Raw genomic sequence first — 18,949 nt, 5'->3', positions numbered from 1 at the left:
TCCTGACCTGGAAGTTTGAGCCATTTAGGCACCTTGCCCGGGTCAGATCTGGCAGGTTTGGCGGCCTGGGTTTGTGTCAATGGGTCTTCCTCGTTTTGTGTGGATCCGCTGGCTTCCACTGTAGGCTCTGGGGGAGGCAGCGGCTCCCTGAAGCCACCAGAGCTCGAGGAGGGAGTTGAGGACTGGAGCATGCAGCTGAAGTAGGAAGGGAAAGAAAAAAGAGAACAAAATGAATGACACGAGTATGAGAGGATGCTGCACTGAACAAAGTTGTCACATTTGTCTGAGTCATAATTAGTTGCTCCCACATAAATTTTGGTAAAGTGAGTAAAGGCAACATGCCATCTTATGCCAAAGGAAAATAGTCGCAAACTGAATGTTCGCCAAACTATGGAGACATCATCCACTGATCCTGAGGGCCTCTGTGATCCGGGCACTTGAGTTCATATCAATGAAAATTGATTTTAAAAAACTGTTTCAGGACATCAAAGTTGGTTGATCAGTGTAATAAGTCTAAACTATCATAAAGAACATGTGAACACCAATGTTGTCCCTTAATTTCATAGATGAAAACTACAATCATGTAAAGATACGACTAAATTTGAAAACTTGAAACAGAGTGAATGTAGGAAAAGGGGAATCTTACAGATACAGTGATTTGTTTTGACCAACCATTTATCCCATATGGTGATTTTTCCGGTTACTGTCTACAGAAAATGCATTTTGTAATTTCCTCTGTCACCTGAACCTGTCACAGCTGGATCAGAGAGTATATCATGTATAACCAAAGTATGAACAGACCAATATATCAGCTGAATATCGATACTGGATTACATCTGGCTTGCTGACTGTTTATGTCACCCTGTTTAAACAGAATAACATTTACTGAAGTGGACGATATTTAAGAACTTAATTCTTAAAGAGTAGAGTTTGAAAAAAAAAATGCTCAAACAAGCACTTTCAAAATTAAAAAGTGACAGCATACCTTTCATATGATCTAACCACCTCTATCATATGCATGTTTGAAAGCTGAAACCCAAACCAAACTGTTCTAAAGCACAAAAAACAGATCAAACTTTCAGATCACCAATAATTACATCTCTTTGGAATCTGGCCTAGCTGTGTGTCGGGCCTATGCATAACTTCATCGACCATCACCTACAAGTTGTAGGTGTTTTCTGTCACCAGGGGGCAGCATCCAAAACATGTGGAACAACTAGTCTGTTGCCTGTACTGCTGTTGGTCCTCCAATCAACCATGGAGAAGACATTAGTTACAACATATAATGAGATGAAGTGAGATTTGCAGCCACGGTCCGTTGTCACACTTCAGTGTTTGCGTTTCTCCCTCTACCTCATGAACTCTGATATGTTTTACTGGGCTATAAACCATCACTGCTGGTTTTCTGGAGGACTGCACACCACCATGTCTGAGTAGGATGCATACCAAGACCCTTGGATAACACCTACACCAATAAACCCAGTGCATCCTGCTTAAATAGGTGGAGTTTTGCTTTTGAAACTAGGATGTATTCCATCACAGTGAAGTTCAAGGTTGGTCAGAAAGAAAATACTCGTCAAGAAAAGCAAAAATGTGGCTTTTCATCTTTAAAACCTATGAAAATCTAGCTCTGTGTTTTACTTCTAAAGTTATGAGGAATCACACATGCTGGAAAAATTTAAGTTTGACTAACCCTGAGCTTGAAGCTAAACGAGATAGTGATCTGAAACAGAGGCTTTGTTAATGGAGCTGAAGGACAACAGGTGGGGGTGACTTTTGGGGAGCTGGCTCTATCTTTAGACAGACTGGAAAATGGTGTGCGTGTATGTGTTTGTGTGTGTGAGCGAGCGAGAGAGAATCTGTATGCGTGTGTAGGAAATGAGGGCGCATGGGGGCACCTGCTGTTTAGGCACAACCTCAAAGGGATTCCAATGATGACAGCTTTGTGACAGGAAAATAGGTTGGTTGCTGCGGGATACAAATGCATATATATACACACACACACACGCACAACCAACTGCACATTTAAAACACACACGGACACGTGCACATACCTTGCAATGGACTCGTTTGCTTGTACGGCTGAGACGGGGGATTCGAGCAGTTCTCTCTTCATGTAAAAATCTGTGGAGGAAACGTACACACACACACACACACACACACACACACACACACACACACACACACACACACACACACACACACACACACACACACACACACACACACACACACACACACACACACACACACACACACACACACACACACACACACACACACACACACTGTAAGCTATTGTTTTGTTACATTACATTCCTCGATAATACACCAGTATCTAATCCAAGTCAGCATATGAAAGAAGGAAATCAGACAAAAACCTGTCTTGACATCAGAGCCGAAGTACACGAGCGCACCAGGAAACAGGTCGGCCTGCAGACACACAGAGGAGCAGAGCAGGAGTGAACGGAAGCTTCTAAAAATGTCTGGCACACATTACAATTTCTGCAAAACACGAAAGAATCCAAACAAAACCACCTCCCGCTACACGCAAACCGAGAGCTGCCGCCACATCCAAGTCAAAGTCAGGTTCATTTTTGGGGATGATTCATCGCTCGGGGGACCTGAACCAGCAACCGTTGGTTCTTTGAAGCAGACCACAAATTGAGCACCAATCAAATGGTTAGTGAAAACACTTTCACCCCTGAAGCACCACATTCCTCTCCAGTGATAGTCTTAATGGGTATAATGGGCCAGTTGCAGCCAGAAATTATCAACCGTACAATTATGAGGTGGAAATGCAGACAGACAGGCAGGCAGGGCACACGTCTGTCAGACTAAGAGAAAGGAAAGACAACATCTGCTGCACAGGAGCTTCAGCGAGTGGTCATCATCGCCGCAATGTCTGCAGGTGTAAATAAGTCTGAGCTGAATTTAAGACTAGATTAGTCTAAAAAAAAAAAAAATGAGGATAGCAGCTGAAAGCAGGAAAAAACTTAAAGAGCTCAGTCAAAAATAATTCTAAATGTAATGCAATAATCAGGGTATTAAGTAAAAATCTAAAAAGATGAGGTGTAGGAGGTGAAAAAAAAAAGAGACCTCAGCACACTAGTGCTGCTGCGTCGTGAGGATTTCTAGGCACCAGCTTTTAAAACCAAGATTAATCTTTATCATTAAGCCATTCGTTGTTACACTCACATCTTCCTGAGGCCATCGAGCAGGCTGGCCAACAAGGCCTTCTTCAATATAATCATCATCAGGGTTTTTCATCAGTGTGTCGTAAACCTCGAGGCCAAACGATCTAAACTGACCCACGCCTGGCTTGAGAATTTGTGCCTCTTTGTATTTGTATTGTTTTTTAGGCATGAGTTAAAGCTAGCTAATGTTACCTACTCTTACGAAACCTCAGTGTGTAGAAATAGTGGTGGTGGGTTCTGGAAATTCTTTTAATTAAAACGTTTACGACCCATCCGAGCTGAATTTAAGATGATTCACGACTTCAAAAGGCCTTTTATTGGTAAGTGTGTATGTAAGACATTAAAACAAAATTAAAAACACTAAAGTCCTAAAGATGTTTCTGCTGCTTTCCCTCTTCCTTCATCTAGTTAACAGATCCTCTTACGACACACTGATGAGCAGCAGACGCTCCGCTCCAGGAATCCTGAAAGAACTGATCCGTTTATCACAGACACATACGTGCAGAGCTGTGAGAAAGTGACATGTGCCTCCTAAAGAGCTTTATTACCACGTAAACAAATGCCCTGAAAAAGAGAGGTTCAATAGCTTCCTTCAGTCTCACAGATGAAACTTCATAAACATTTTCTGACTCATAAGCAGGTGACAGAGACCATCAGCAACCAAAACCATTCCTAAAAATCTTTTTAGATTTATATGTGACAACCAAGAACACTAAAATACAACACTTAGAGCATCTTTTCACATAAATTACACAGTCTAAGCACCGCAGCGTTTTAAAATCCACTTTCTGAATCCCGACTTTCAACAGTTCTTACCAATACTACTAAAATCTCTAATAATCATCCTTTAAATGATCTCAAAACTCGCATCAACAATGTATATTGATCAGAAGCAAAATTTAAAAAAGGAGGTGGAAATGCTGATTACCCCCGTTATAAACCCATCCAGACTTTTCCATCCAAACAGCTGGTGTGAAGGCTCCCAAAGTGCAGCAAGAAAATATCCTCTATATCTTCTATTGCTCAATTTTGTTGAGCATGTGTGACTTGCTGATCAGTTTCCTGATCTTAGCCGACAGAAGTGACACCTGGTGTTGTCTTCCAACCGTACCACATTCAAAGACACTTTCTTCCTCATTCTGATCCTCGGCCTGAACTTCAGCGGGTCGTCGTTTTGACCACGTCTACCTGCTTGAATGTGCTGAGATGCTGCTATTTGATTGATCGATTAGATATTCGTGTTAAAAAGCAAAGTTAACTGCTGTATTTAAGATGTGTCTGCTGAATATATGTTTGCTACAGCTTGTGAATATAAGTAACTGCACTTCTTGTCACTCTCGACAACCTGCTTTTATCCTTGTGAGGACTGTACTTTGTCCTGGATCCAAAATGACTTAAATCATGTAGAGACTGGGCTCTGTTCAGTTCCTCCCAACAGGTAACGGTTTCCTACACGCAGCAATGATGCCATAAAACATTTTGCATATAACTTTCCCTCCAGACTCTTAGATAATCAGCAGCGTAAAATAAAGGCTGTAGCTGGGGTCTGGCGGGTTCACCCAACACCACAGGCCGTCTTACACACACACTGTCCTTTCTCTGGTTGCTAAATTGGGACACACTGGCCTAATTGCTATTATTACAGCCCTGTGAGCAGGAAACAATGTGTTACAGTGAAACAACAGGCATTCCTGCAATCCTGCTCCGTCTGGCAGCAGCAGCAACATTTCCATTCGGGAAAAAGACGAGGCCAACGAGAAGAGACCAGTGTATGTGGGAGGGAGAGGGTGAGTGTGTTTAAATTAAAAAAAAAGAAGAAGAGAGGAATGGAGAGAGAAAAGGAAAAAGAGGCAGAACGGATCCTGATGGAAGACAGAGGGGGAGACGGATGAGGGAGGGGATGACTGGTATCAAAGGACTTCTGGGTTGGGAAACATTCCTTTCCTGACATGACACAAAGTGATTAAAGTGTGTGTGTGTGTGTGTGTGCCAACGTCTATGTGACATGACAAAAAAAGATTAAAGATTCTTTAAATGTGTGTGTCGAAGATTGATGTATAGACAGGGAAGCGGAGCCAGACAGAGTGTGCATATGGGAGAAATGACACCAAGGAGGATTAAAGATTTTGTTTTTGTGCACTTTAACGCTTTTAAGTCCCTAATGGATAGAGACATGGGGTTGAGAGAGGAGGGGTGAGGCACAGGAGAGGGCCGGAGAGAGGGACCATGTGGGTGCTGGAGTTGGAGGAGGAAAGAAAAGAAGAAGAAAAAAAAGGAAAAGAAAGCCAGAGTTGGGGTACAGGAGAGGGACGAGTACTGAAAAAAACAGACGGGGAGAGTTCAGAAGGGGATGAAAAGATGAAAAACAAAGAATGACATCAGAACATCAGACGTGATTCAGAGCGATCGTGACACCAAAGGGGTATGAACACACCAACGCAGCCATATTTCAAAGTGCACTTTTGAGGATTGTTATCTTTTATAGCAGTCCCTTAGAGGAGCTGAATCTTGCTCATCATCACAACACGATATCACTTCAAAAATCACTTCAAACATCCGCCTCTTCCTCCACTTCTTCTGTGCGCTTCAGGTTGAATCAAAGTGTCAAGTGAAAGAACGAAAGGCGCCGATGACAAAAATGTTTGCCAAAATAAAGTGTCTAAAAATACAAGAACCAGCAGTGCGCGGGAGTGTCGAGGTGATCAAACATATGTATCTCTTCACATTTTGAATAAACTCAAAGGCTACAAAGCATCAAAGCTGCCCGTTGCTCTGCATGTGTGTGAGCGCTGGTGTGTTTGTGTGTGTGTGTGTCGAGATCAAAGCAAGGCCTGTATTAACCCCATGTGCCAGTCTGGGAAAAATCAAGCCCAGCTGGGGTCAAGGACAGTGGAGAGGGGGGAACAAGTGCGAGCAGAAGTGAGGGAAGAAGGGAGAACGGGAATGTAGCGAGGCTTTGAAGAGCAGAGGAAGACCAGCTGATATATTTTATGTCCATGTTGAGGGAAAGGAAAAAAAAAAAAAAAAGGTTTTGTAGTTGTTTTCTGCAGTTTCACAGTGATGAAGTTTGTTCGGTTTAATTCAGCCGTTTTATTACTGAGTATTATTACTTAGAAGCTCTATCAAGGTAATCGAAGGACAGTGTGAGGAGTCGTACCTGGAAAAGTGTAGCTGAAGGGTCATCCAGAATAGTTTTTGGAGGGGTAATGACTGAAAAAGGAATAAGAAAAATGGTCAAAATGATAAACTGTGAATAAAAGTCTATAATACAACATATACATGAACACAGGAAAGTTAATGCTGACAAATGAATGAAAAACAAATGGACGCGGCACAGAGACTTAAGATTTTACAAAACAACAGGAGCAACTTTTAACTAAAAAAAAAAAAAAAAAAGATGCTTTAAAAAAAATAAATCAAATTCACATTTGATCTGTAATCTGGAAACATGGCAGAAAAACTGATACAGTTTCAAAGCTTTGTGTGTAGGCAGCACATATCAAGGCTAAAACTGGTTGTTCCTGCTCCTGTCATTTTTACAAGTGGAGTTAAATTAAAAAAAAAAAAAACAATGGTAAAAATAAAAGCAGGTGATATTGCTGATAATTTTAAGGTTGATCATTTTGGGATGAGGTGAAACTGGAGATTAAAACCATGGGTGTGTCGCCAACAAATCTCCAACGACTGTGTGATGTTATGTCGATATGGACCAAAAATCAAAAATGTTTCCAGCATCTCTCTGAATATCTGTGCCACGAAGAACGGAGGCACCTCTGAAGGCAAAAGGGGTTCGACTCAGTACAAGGTCTACCTAATAAAATGTCTCTTAAATGCTTACTCTATTAGGAAAAAAAAAAAAAAGGTTTTGCTTTGGATAGCTGTCACCAAACCTCACTTTCAGTAACCTCATACATCTTAAACTCGCTCAAATGTACCTGCACATAGTTTAAATAAAAAAAGTGACATTATCAGTAAAATCTAACTGAAGAAAATCCAAATCCAGGCAATTCAAATGAAAACAATTCAAACTGATAATTTGGATCCAAAACGTTTGTAGAAAATTCCTCCTTTTTCAGGCTCATAGAAAAGTTGGCCTCATTGCATGTAGATCTCTAGAAATTTTGAGTTTATCAGCATTTTTTGCAGTTTTGGTCAAAATTCTAAGTGTTAATTTTGCATTTATTTGACACTAGAGGAGGTTGGATTAAGCCAGTCATCAGATTTGAGGTTTTTCAGGTGATTTCAATGTGCTTGTAATTATGATCAGAACTATTATCCTATCTGATTTGGAATGAACCAGAAGCAGAAACTGATGCTGTAACATGGTCAGACCTTCACAGGATGAAGATGACGATTCGGGGAAATGTAACGATACTTACACAGGTAGAAACTGAGCTGAGGGTCCTCCAAGTGACTCCTTACAAAGTGCCTCAGAGCATCAACTGGACACAAGACACAAACAAGGACACAGATTACCAGCTGAAGCACAAACTGGGCTATGTGCAGCTACATCGGTCTCTGTGTGGACTGTAATTCATTTGTCAGAAGGAATTTCCCTGCAATCTGTTGTTCTGCTGGTTGTCGTGTTGCTTTTGGGCTGAGGTGCATCTCATCGCTGGAATTACAGACCTGTCTCATTCTTTCAGTCTGTCACTGTGGTGTGGCTACAGTCGTAAATGTGGTGAGGGAGCCGCAAGTAGCTTTCACATTGCAGCCATACCTGTGGCTAGCCAGCTGAAATGAACACTCTCCATACTGCATGCGCGCACACACATGGAGGCACACACAAACACACACCTGTCTCTAGAGGCCTGAAGAAGCCCTGTAGAACATATCTGTCTGGAAACTGGACCCTCAGGACCACCTGGAGAGGCAGAGTGGGCTATTTATAGTCTGTATGTTTTAAACGTACATATATTAAAATGTTATTATGTGTACGAGCTTACTTTGGGATATCTATCCATCTTCTCCTTTATCTGTGATTCTCTCAGAGATTTAGTCATAAGCGGAGCCTCCTCCAAAAACTTCCTGAAGAATGAGGGACAGAGAGAGACACACACAGAGTTACAATGAAATGAGCTGAGAAATAAAAAGCAGGTTGTTTAACCCACAATGAGTAAGATGTGCAAAGAAAACAAAGAATCACTGTTTCTTTCCTACCCCTACTCGTGTGTGGCCGTGTGTGTGTGTGTGTGTGTGTGCGTGCGTGTTACAGGCAAATTGCTTTGGTCGGCTTAATTCCACCCTTGGTAATTGCAGTCATTGACATGGCAGTAGCCATGAGGCAGCCATGTCAGTGCAGACAGAGATTAAAGGATGCGAGCGGTGAGGTCTCAACCTGACGGTGTTTGGTCGATGGCTGGAAGATAAACGTCTACACGAAACAGAACTACTAATTGCTCCCAGCGTGCCATATTTAGAAGCTTTTGTAGTGTTTGTGTGTTGTCTTATAAATGAGAACATGTTTGCAAACACACACGATGTCTCAACAGCTGTGGTCTGCTGACGCCACATCCAGAGATTGCAGAATAAACTTGAACGCATCTGTTTTGAAGAAGCGCTCGTAAATAACTAAAAACTTCAAACTGGTCATAAATTTTAAAAAATAAACAAGTAAAAATACAGAAATGCACACAGTGATGCCCAGCATTCTCCCTGCCTATGGCCTCTCATCACTGCTAGGCTATTTTTGCAATTAAGGGTTATACATGGACAAAACACCGCAGGACCGAATGCCGAACTGACTAATTATCTGTTCCAAACAGCGCAGAAACACATCGGATCCAGACGTGTTTCTGCAGCAACAAGGTATTTGTGCTAAATACTGCACCCAGTCACTCAACCATTTCCTCCTTCCCCACCTCTCGCTCTTCAGCTGGGCAAAGCGCTTCCGCACATCATCCACGGTCACTTCAAAGAACTCGTCGGGCAGATCCCCGTAGTCCTCAGACTGATGGGATGTGGAGTCCAGGTGGTAGATGAGAGGCTCCCTCTCCACTGGCTGCAGACAGAGGGAGATATAAGAGTGTCCGTAACAATATTTGGATCTCAAGTGTCCAAATTTTAGCTTTATCTATCACAGCAGAAGTCTTGTTTTCGGCCACGGTAGAATTTTGCCCTTCCCTGAGCCTGGTTCTGTTGAACATCTCTTCCTGTTAAAAGAAAGTTCTTCTTCCCCACCATCGCCAAATGCTGCTCCTCCTAAGTGATCGTCTGAGTTTTCTCTTAAATGTATTCAGAGTTTACTGCACAACATTGCATAAATTTTAATGTGCCTTGAATTTAAAGGTTTCTTTAGACAAACTGAATACAGCTGCCTGGGGCTCAGGAGGTAGAGAGGGTCATCTACCAATCAGAAGGTTAGCGGTTCGATCCCCTGCTTCTCCACATGGTGAAGAGCACGTGGGCATTGGACGGTATGTATGAAAGCTGACAACCACTGACCAATAAACATCTACAAACAATTTCTGTACACCAGTGATGCTCCCCCCCCCACAAAGAGCCAGACCACAGCTGAACCAGGAAACTTCTAAACTATTTGTATTGCACAGAGTTTCACAACAGTTTGAGCCCCTTTTAATCATCATCATCATCCCAATCTACTGTGGTAAAGATGTAAGTTTACCAGCATGTATTTTGTTCAGTGTTCTGGTTAAATGAGGCTGAGATGTCGACTCTGTCAGGACTCTGCATTGAGGTATAATGATGTGAAACTGGATGTATGCATTGTAGTGTAACATAAACCTTATTTTGAGGTAAAGCCTGTAGCTTCTTATAAATCAAATGCAGGTTTTAGTCCTAGTGGCCACTAAAATTACTCTTGGCTTTCTCCGCAATCATTCAGATAAGAGTTTCAAAATAAAATAAAACAGCTTCTGGGTGTCTAGACTTAAACGTACAGTTCGTTTACCCTGGTCTGAATCATTTGATAAGATTGTAAATTCAAACTCAAACCAAGGGAACTCCAAGCACGTGGGGATATTAGCCCATTTATTGGCCAAATGGGTTTGGGGAGCAACAAAAGTAAATACAGGAAGAAGGTGCTGCCTTCTGGACCAGTGGGGAAGATTAATAATTTACGTTGATTTCACGGCTAGTTGCTAACCTTGGCACATCTATAGTGTCTTGCTGCATTTCAGAGTAGCAAGCATAGATTGGTACGGTAGGTTTCTCAAAGGGTCTCGGTGTGGGTGATTTACTGTGTTCAATCCTGCACAAACGAACTACACAAAGCTGGAAAACCAAACAGAGTTCAATTTAAACTGACTAAACACTGCAGATATGAAAACACTGTTAATTTATGAAGGAGTTGGAAATCCACAAGCAGAGAAATTGGTCATCTGAAATAAAGAGGTTACAGAACAAACTCACCTCTAAGAACTCCTCCGCATCACCCATACTATCATGCTGCACCTTGGTAGTGGTTTTACACTGAAAGGAACAGAAAAGGTCCAGTTTCACCAATTACTGATCAGATCAGGACTGTAAACATTCAATCTAAAAAGGACAATTCTTGAAGCCCACAAAAAAAATGCCCTTAATAAGCAACATAATCGGATTTGAGGTGGTAAGTTTTCATAAATGTGCAAACACATGGCTTTAACAGAAAACATCAATATGAGCTTCAGATTTCTCAGCTTTTATCTTTCATTGTCTTTATATTTTTGTGAGCTTGTGGTTTATGTTGAAAACTGGTTAATGGCAGCATAAGGGCCAAGAAGACACACTAGCTAATAACAAAAAATATCTAGTGCATACACCTGGCAGGCCGAGTAAACTCAGGGTTTGGCTGACCTTTGTGCTTGAACCGTGGTTGGATTTGGCTTTCTTGGCTTTGGGTGACTCAACAGCAGCGGTCAGCGCTGACAGAGATGAGGATGATGATGAAGAGAGGGAACGTGCAACTCCTCCAGCTGGACCGCCGAGGCGCTGACCACCTCCGGAGAAAGGAATGAAAGGAGCTGAAGAAGTAGGAGATGATGGGTGGCAGTTTAGTCCTGACGGCCCCGCTTTTTCACCATCGTCCTCTGGTGTTTGACTTCCTGTGGGAGGGTCTTTAGGTCCAACGGCATCCTGGAGGTTTGGAGCGTCTTCTTGTTGAATGGGTAGTGTGATTGTAGAAGTGGCAGAAGATGGCAGAGTTGGGGTTTCCGCCGGCTTATCTGGGCTTGGCACATCTGTTGCTGACATTTCTGGAACCGATGGAGCGGGATCCGGCTGCGGGGATGAACTGGGTGTGGTTTCCATGGCAATGGGCGTAGTTGGCATAGCGGGTGTATCCATTTCAGCTTTTTCTTCTGGGTTTTTTTCCTTTTTGAGTAAAAACCTTAAACATAAATCATAAATACAGGACGGTGGGAGGAAGCCGGAGTACCCGGAGAGAACCCACGCAAACACGGGGAGAACATGCAAACTCCACACAGAAAGACCCCGGCCTGATGTTGGAATTGAACTCAGGACCTTCTTGCTGTGCTTACAGTGCTAACCACCGTGCCACCGTGCTGCCCGTAGTTCTTTCCCCTTCAACATAATCTCCTTGGTTTCACTATGGACCAAACCTAAAGCTCCTACTACATTTGAATTACTCCCATTCTGTAATGGGAGAATGGGAGTAATTCGATTTCCCCATAGACCTCAAAACTCCCACCAGTATCGACTTTTGTGTTAGGGTTAGCTATTCATCGCTGCTGATTGATATTTCTTTGTCTATGAGCCAGAGAACAAAAAGCAGTTTGCAGTGTCCACATAAGGTGCACTGGGCGTGTAGTTGTCTTATGCCGAGATGTCAGTGTGCTCTCAGGCCATCTTTTTTAAATTTTACATTTAAAGTGTTTGCATCCGTAAATAAGTCCACGTCTGTACAAGTGACATCAATTACATCATCAGATAATGAATGTTTGGCTTAGTGTGGACATCCACAAGCCTTTTTTGTGACTGCACCGACGGATCTGTGGTGTAACTATACTATAACGTTCCAACAACAAATTTGCCCATTAGGGAGACTTGTGATAGAATGTGTTATAACGGAAACAACTAGTGGCTGATAGCATCGCCAACCAAGTACAGACTTTGCTATACTGTGTTGGGCACCACTGATTTGTGAAGATATCTACTGGAACATACTGAAGCATCTGACAGAAAATAGGGTGATTTGTGGCACGCACCATCTTGCACCTGTTCACAGTACACTGAAAACATTTGAGTTTTTTGGCCGAGACATTCAGGTAGCCCTATTTGACTGTCTAAGACATCTTCCTTTTCTTCAAACACAGAGAAGGAGATGTAGCACTGCCAGTGGTTTAGAAGGGACTTCTAGGGAGTGACCAAATGTAGCAGGTGGTGCTAAATCAGCAGATGCAGTTTATTGCTGCAAAAGGAGACCATCTTGAAGGACACTTTTCTGCTTGTCACAGCTGCAGTCATCTTGTAGACTCTCTATATATGATGTTTTAAATACATAATTAATAAAGTCACACCCACAAAATGCATGAAGCATGAAAACTAGCAGCTTACCTGACAATGGCACTTCCTCCGGTAAGACCTAGAGACTTCAAAGAGGCCTTCTTTAGTTCTTCTTCGCCACTCACCTGCACATCCACAGACACGCACATGTGGACAAGCAGCTGTGTTATCATAAAATTCACTTTCATCTCCTGAGAAAGGGAGAGTTAAAAGACCGCTGCATACCTCATCTCTCATGTAAACACACACAGGAGTGGATCCTGAGTCGGATAGCTCCAACACACTGGTGACGTTGAGATGACATGCACGCACACACAGAGACACACACACAGAGATTAAAAATTGCCCAAATGATTTTCATTTGCTTTAAACAAAACCCACAAGTGGTTTTCCTTGTTGAGGATAATAAGCTGGGTGATTTTACAATAAAACCTCATGCAATGCAGTGGCACACTATCAGCATGTGTAAACCATGTGTGCACAATCCCGTGTAGTACCTAATTGAACCATAAATGTTTTACTATTGTTCTCTTCAATTCTGAATATCAAAGCTTTCCTCTGTGCTTCATAACATTCCTTGAGCTTTTTACGTTGCCGCGGAGCTAACATTCATTTCATGGAAGCATGACTTGCTTGGAAAAGTATCAACAAATGCAGTGATGTCATTTAATGGAGTGGAGATGAGGGCTGGACGGATGCGTGAGCACCTGGGACCGCACAGCTGGAACTACTGAGCAACAGCTGCATGTGTGTGCGGGCGTGTGTGTTAGAATGAAGCTTAAACTTCAGTAGAGGAGTGGTGAGAAGAAGGAATGTTATCCTGGTGTGCTTTCATTGTGACAATCTTCACGCTATGGAAGATGGATGAAATGCAGTGTTGAGTCCATTAATCTCTTCGTGTAACACCATGACCAAAGTTTACTTTCTTTCATGTCTACAGTTTCAGTTTTATTTTTCAATTCTTTTTTAAAAATATTACACTTACAAACCAGACTTTCCAATATAGTAAAAATCTTTCCAAGACATCGATGTACCGATCGAAATAGCGATACCGATCAAAGGATTACTCTTTTTACGCATTCCTCTGGTATTTTTTTTAGAACTGTATTTTTCAGACTATAAGGTGCACTTAAAATCATTTCATTTTTTTTCAAAAATCGACAGGGCGCCTTATAATCTGGTGCGACTTTTGTATGAATTCTGGTTGTGCTTACTGACCTCGAACTAATTTTATGTGGTACACGGTGCTCAAAAATCTGTCAAAAAATGTTTTAGTATCACTTTGGGAAGCTACGAAGCTGCAACGTCAGAGCATTACTGTAGTCAGGAGCCTCGCGGAGTAATCTGGGTCCGCTTCAGGTCCCAAAGTCAAACGAACACTGCGGCATCACTGAGAGTTAAAACTGTCTAAATTCGTTCATCTTTAATAAAATGATCAGTGTTGCTGCTTTACCAGGTGAAACAATTAAGTTTAACATCCAGGCATCCATGAAAACAGTTTTTTGTTTTGTTTTTTTTTTAAAAATTTAACAGAGTTAGAAGTTAGCAGGAAGTTAGCTCGCTAGCTTCCACGTAAACATGATATAGCATGTTCTGACAGAGATTTCCAAAAAAATTAAAAACATACAACTATGCTATAACTTCCAACATAAATGAAGACACCTTATGTATGAAAACCGACTCGTTCATCGACAGTGTGTTTTAAAATCCGGTGTGCCTTGTGGTCAGTAAAATATGGTACATTTTTACATCATCTAGTAATTCTTTTTCTATGAGTTCATCATGTAGCTCTACTTGTAGTTCCTCTATATCTTATTTTTTTTCACTCTACCAGTAATTCTTTTATTTCTTTGTATTCTAATTTCTTCTATTCTTTCTTGTTCTTGTACTAGTTCTTTGTCTTCTAATTCTAGTACTTATAATTCTTCTATTTAAGTTCTGCCAGCTTCTTCTTCTACTACTTGCTCCTCTTTCAAGTCTTCTAGTTGTTCCTGTTGTTCTAGTACTTCTTCTGATACATATTCTTGTCTTTTTCCCTAACTCTTCTCGCAGCCCTTTCAGTCTTTTCTTCTTACAGTAATTCTTTTAGTTCTTCTCATCCTTGATCTTTTATTTCTTCTTGTTGTAGTTTCTTGCCTTCTAAATCTGATATGTGTTCTGCAACAAGTTTACCATATTCTTGCAGTTCCTCCTATTCTAAGTCTTCTTTTTGTGCAATTTTTCACTCATGAGAATACACACTTAAAGTATGGATCAATATCTAGCCCTTTCCAAAACAAACAAACACACAACCACGTGAAGTGAACAGGGGTGAAAAGGGAGGCCCTGTATGCTAGAAATTCTCACAGTAACTAACAACATAAAAATCTATTTAGTCGGCATTCAACACAATTTAATTTACTTTTGAGGCCTTTTAACGGTTGTTGTTTTTTTACAAAGACACACAGATTCTGCCCCTGTACAAATGTTCATGCACACACCTGATTTCTGGAAAATGTGTGAGCACTTCCCACAGAGTCTGTCCACAGGAGAACGAACCCTGGAGCCGAGAGCCGTCCTCCATCTGTAGTGCAATCCGCACCTGACACGTATGAAACCACAGGAACACAGATTAAGCATAAAGACCAAAGGCGCTCTTTAACCATTAACCAAATAAAAACAATAATGGAAATAAAAAGCAGGTCTAAACTATCAACATGAGACAGTCCAAAGCTCTGGTTAGCATTTGTTTCATTTATTACGGTAAGTTGGATAGTGACAGATCCAACAAAGGGCACCAGCTGGATCTGAGTAAGACACTGCTTTTATGCCCCATAAATAAAAAAGAAAGACATCAACCAAAAAGTAGGCCCACTATGCCTTTCCTTATTTTCTATTATCTTACAGTGGAGGATGAACATGTTAAACATGAACGAAGATTAAAATAAGTAGATCAGCATATATATATAAGTAATGGATGTGAGCCCAGAGCACAAGATTCAAACTGCTCTAAATGCTCAGTTTGACCAAGTTTTTCCTACATTAGGATCCGCATGATGTCGGTGAAAGTGGACATCCTCAAGCACAGCAGTCCCAGCTAACTACAGTTTAGATCTTGTGTTTCCAGGCAGCAGCCAATCAGAAGAAAGTTGGCTTTAAACACCTATAACAGCTCGTTTTGGATGGAGGATGAACAGAGCCTGCATCCAGCCCCAGGTTAAGATAAATAAGGATTATTTTGGACTATCCATCATGCATAGCTACTCTAACAGCCCAAGAATAAAACTAAGGAGGAGGAAATAAGCACAATGAGGCCCCTTTAAACACATAATTATCACAGTATGATTTTCTTTAAATTATTTACATAGATTTTTCTTTTGATAGAAGCTAAAAGTAATAAAATCTAAAGTACAAGCACTTCACGCTGTTGGACTCACAAACGCCGAAAAGGAAATGATTTTGAAAATCCCCCGCGGTGGTCATTTGTAAGTTCTTGGCTCATCAGTCTTGATACATTTAGCAGGAAGAAAATTCTTTGATAATCAAAGATGATTAAGCTGCACATGTGGGCCTACCTCAGCCTGAAAATAAGTAACATCAGACATGAGTGCAAGTCTCTGTTGCTCTTTCTCTGAGTCACTCTGCGAGTTGTTTACTCTGCAACGGTGTTGTTCGGCACAGAAAGCACGCTGCATATCAGCACACCGGGAGAGATGAAACGAGGGCTTTGGCTGTCAACGGTCAAACACGAAACACTCCCACAAACCAGTCTGCCCCAGAGGTGCCTGCATGTGTGCGTCTGTATAAAATCTACCAGGTATCAACAGTCAACCATCCATCAAATGAACAAAAACAGCAGATCAAACCCAGCCGTGAATTTTACAGCATGGATTATGATGCCATGATGTCATAGGAAACTACAGCTCAGCTACAACAAAGTGTTTTGTTGGATAGGAATCAGAGAGAGAGCAGTGACAGAGAATTCAGGCATTTCCAGGTACGGACAATAAAGAAACCCATACACAGGGCTGACTGACCCACACATGAGGCTACTTAAGGCTATTCAAACATGATCATGAGTGGGACAAATAGCCCTAAGGGGACTCAAATTAATTTTATTTATTGAACAACATGCACACCACGCAAATAGCTTATGTGACCTTTCATAACAGAAGTCTACGCATTCACCTGTTATTTAAAAAACAAATGCGCCATTCAAGCTTAACTTAATTAAACCCCACATACATAAAACATGTAAAAAATAAAAGTCCTGGTGAGCTTCCTCTAATGGAAGGCTAAAATCTCTTTGCTGGGCACAAACACTTTTATATACAAGAAACACTCTGGTAAAGAAGTATGTTCTGAACATGTTTACCTTGGCCACTCACGGGTAAAAAGCCTGGCGAACTTTCATCGAGACAAAGTCACTTAAAATAAGTTAAGCAGATATTTTTTCACTCTGGTGTTTCAAATAACTCCCCACATAAATGACTGGAGGCATTTCAAAAAGGGATACCGAGTTGTGGTACTTCTATAAAAAAAGGACTCTGACTATGCCGATCCTGGAAATGAGCTCTTGTTTAATAATTTTTTTTTATTAAGAGCATGTTTTGTGTTGCAATCAGACTTGAGGTAAAAAGAATTTTCTGATTCATGCACACCATGAATCTGAGAAAAAGAAAAAAAAAAAAGTCTCCAAACACTGGATTTGGAGGGTTTCCTTCCTTTCTGACTCTCTCTAACACCCACATATACATAGATGCACCAAGGCTGCTTGCTTATAGGAAAAGTCGTAATCATGATAAATGTGGTCAATATTATAAAGTATGGACATTATTCACTAGATTAAGAGACACTGCGTAGATACTGGAGTTTAAAAAGTGTCTTTTTCTGGGCATTTTCTTCAACTATGAAAGATTCCTAGTTTGAGGTCAGGAGTAGACACAAACTCTTCTTTGGGGGAGCTCCAATTAAGTGCTCTTCTTTCACATGTTCACCATAAGAAACCTTAAAAGATTTACTTCCTTGATTAGATCTTTGTAGCCAAAAGTTGAACTATAGACACCCTGGTTGGGGTTAAACTAAAAGCTGAACTTTTAGGGAGAGTAAAAACACACCACTCTAAATGAAAGCTGTGCACTTGATTTAGAACAAGGAAACCAAACAAACAAACCAAAAAAGAAAACCCCAGGAGCAAAGAAGATAGTTACAATTATTTTGTTTTCGCAACAATTAGAGAGCAAAATCATAACTGACATTAAAATCTGACTAATCGTTGAGCCCCAAGTTGCACTTTGTTTGAACTGACCTGGCTGTCAGCTATAACTTGTTTCCTCGTACTCGTCACCATTTCCAGTTTGGCGTTGTTGGGCAGGTTTGCAAACCTCCATGGCCGCGTCAGGTCAACAATAGTCCTCTGAAACCTGCCAAAAATGTTAACAGTGGAGGAGAAAGCGAGCAATTAAATGTTTCATGTGGAGTAGCTGGACAGCTGTGAAGAATGATGTATGAGCCCGAGGACTAAATTTGATCAATGCATTACAAGCAGTTATCAAATTTTAATTTGATTTAATTTTTTTGACACATAATTTGTCTTGTTTCTTTTTTCCTGCAGTGACACCGATTTTTTAAATATAAGTAAACACGATCTGAAACCAAAACAGAGTTGCGTAATGTGTGAAAATCGCTTACAACATTTAACTAGCTTAACTTCTTTAACTACGTAAATATACGGATATTTCACACATTACTATCCCGCTACTGTGCAGTGCGATTGTTTGTGTATTAAAGTGTATTTGGATGTAATGAAAGGCTTTTAATCTCAAGGGACAAAAACTGATTTACAGCTACGTTCATTTGCTCACTTTAAACCGTGATCTTCTGGGTCAAATCCGTGCTTCTTGCAGACTTCCTCCAGCACCTGAAGGCGGAAAATGTTACAACACGAGTTATGCCACAAAATCTTCCAAATAATCTGATTTCATCCGCACGAAAACACAAACTGATCAGTCACTGGCTAACAACTGTTAGCCCAGCAAGCTAACTCGGAGGAAAGGAATTTAGTCCGATTCTGTAACCAAAGCGCGGAATTCAATAAGCCGTCCACCTAAGTAAAGATGAAACACTCCTCTATAAAAGTTCACCTGCAGTAACGGCGTGTTTGGAGCCACTTTAACTGTTTGCCTTCTCCCATTGGGAGTGAGAACCGTTACAGCTGTACCACTAGCAGCCATTGCGTGTCCTGACGTCACACTGTTTGTTTGAATAAGCTTTATTGACTCTGTCGCAGCAACACTTAAAGGTGCAGTTCG

The 18,949-nt window shown here is 41.2% G+C and overlaps 1 protein-coding gene across 1 annotated transcript in view; it reads right to left on the bottom strand.

Moving 5' to 3' along the window:
- The window catches only part of aspscr1 (ASPSCR1 tether for SLC2A4, UBX domain containing), a 21,883-nt gene extending 2,934 nt beyond the window's left edge, over positions 1–18,949 (bottom strand). Inside the window, exons 1-16 of the mRNA XM_026170142.2 lie at positions 18,782–18,949; positions 18,503–18,558; positions 17,947–18,061; positions 15,140–15,240; positions 12,885–12,942; positions 12,711–12,784; positions 10,992–11,523; positions 10,569–10,628; positions 9,059–9,198; positions 8,144–8,225; positions 7,995–8,061; positions 7,577–7,639; positions 6,355–6,407; positions 2,382–2,433; positions 2,055–2,124; positions 8–195 (exon numbers count right to left, since the gene is read on the bottom strand). Coding sequence (XP_026025927.2) covers positions 8–195; positions 2,055–2,124; positions 2,382–2,433; positions 6,355–6,407; positions 7,577–7,639; positions 7,995–8,061; positions 8,144–8,225; positions 9,059–9,198; positions 10,569–10,628; positions 10,992–11,523; positions 12,711–12,784; positions 12,885–12,942; positions 15,140–15,240; positions 17,947–18,061; positions 18,503–18,558; positions 18,782–18,871 — 1,801 coding nt within the window. The 5' untranslated portion in view covers positions 18,872–18,949. The remainder of the gene's footprint in view (positions 1–7; positions 196–2,054; positions 2,125–2,381; positions 2,434–6,354; positions 6,408–7,576; positions 7,640–7,994; positions 8,062–8,143; positions 8,226–9,058; positions 9,199–10,568; positions 10,629–10,991; positions 11,524–12,710; positions 12,785–12,884; positions 12,943–15,139; positions 15,241–17,946; positions 18,062–18,502; positions 18,559–18,781) is intronic.

The sequence above is a fragment of the Astatotilapia calliptera genome, chromosome 6 (genome assembly GCF_964374335.1).
Source record: "Astatotilapia calliptera chromosome 6, fAstCal68.1, whole genome shotgun sequence".
Classification (NCBI taxonomy): domain Eukaryota; kingdom Metazoa; phylum Chordata; class Actinopteri; order Cichliformes; family Cichlidae; genus Astatotilapia; species Astatotilapia calliptera.
The sequence above is the reverse complement of the archived record's forward strand: the minus strand, read 5'-3'. Positions and strand labels throughout refer to the sequence as shown.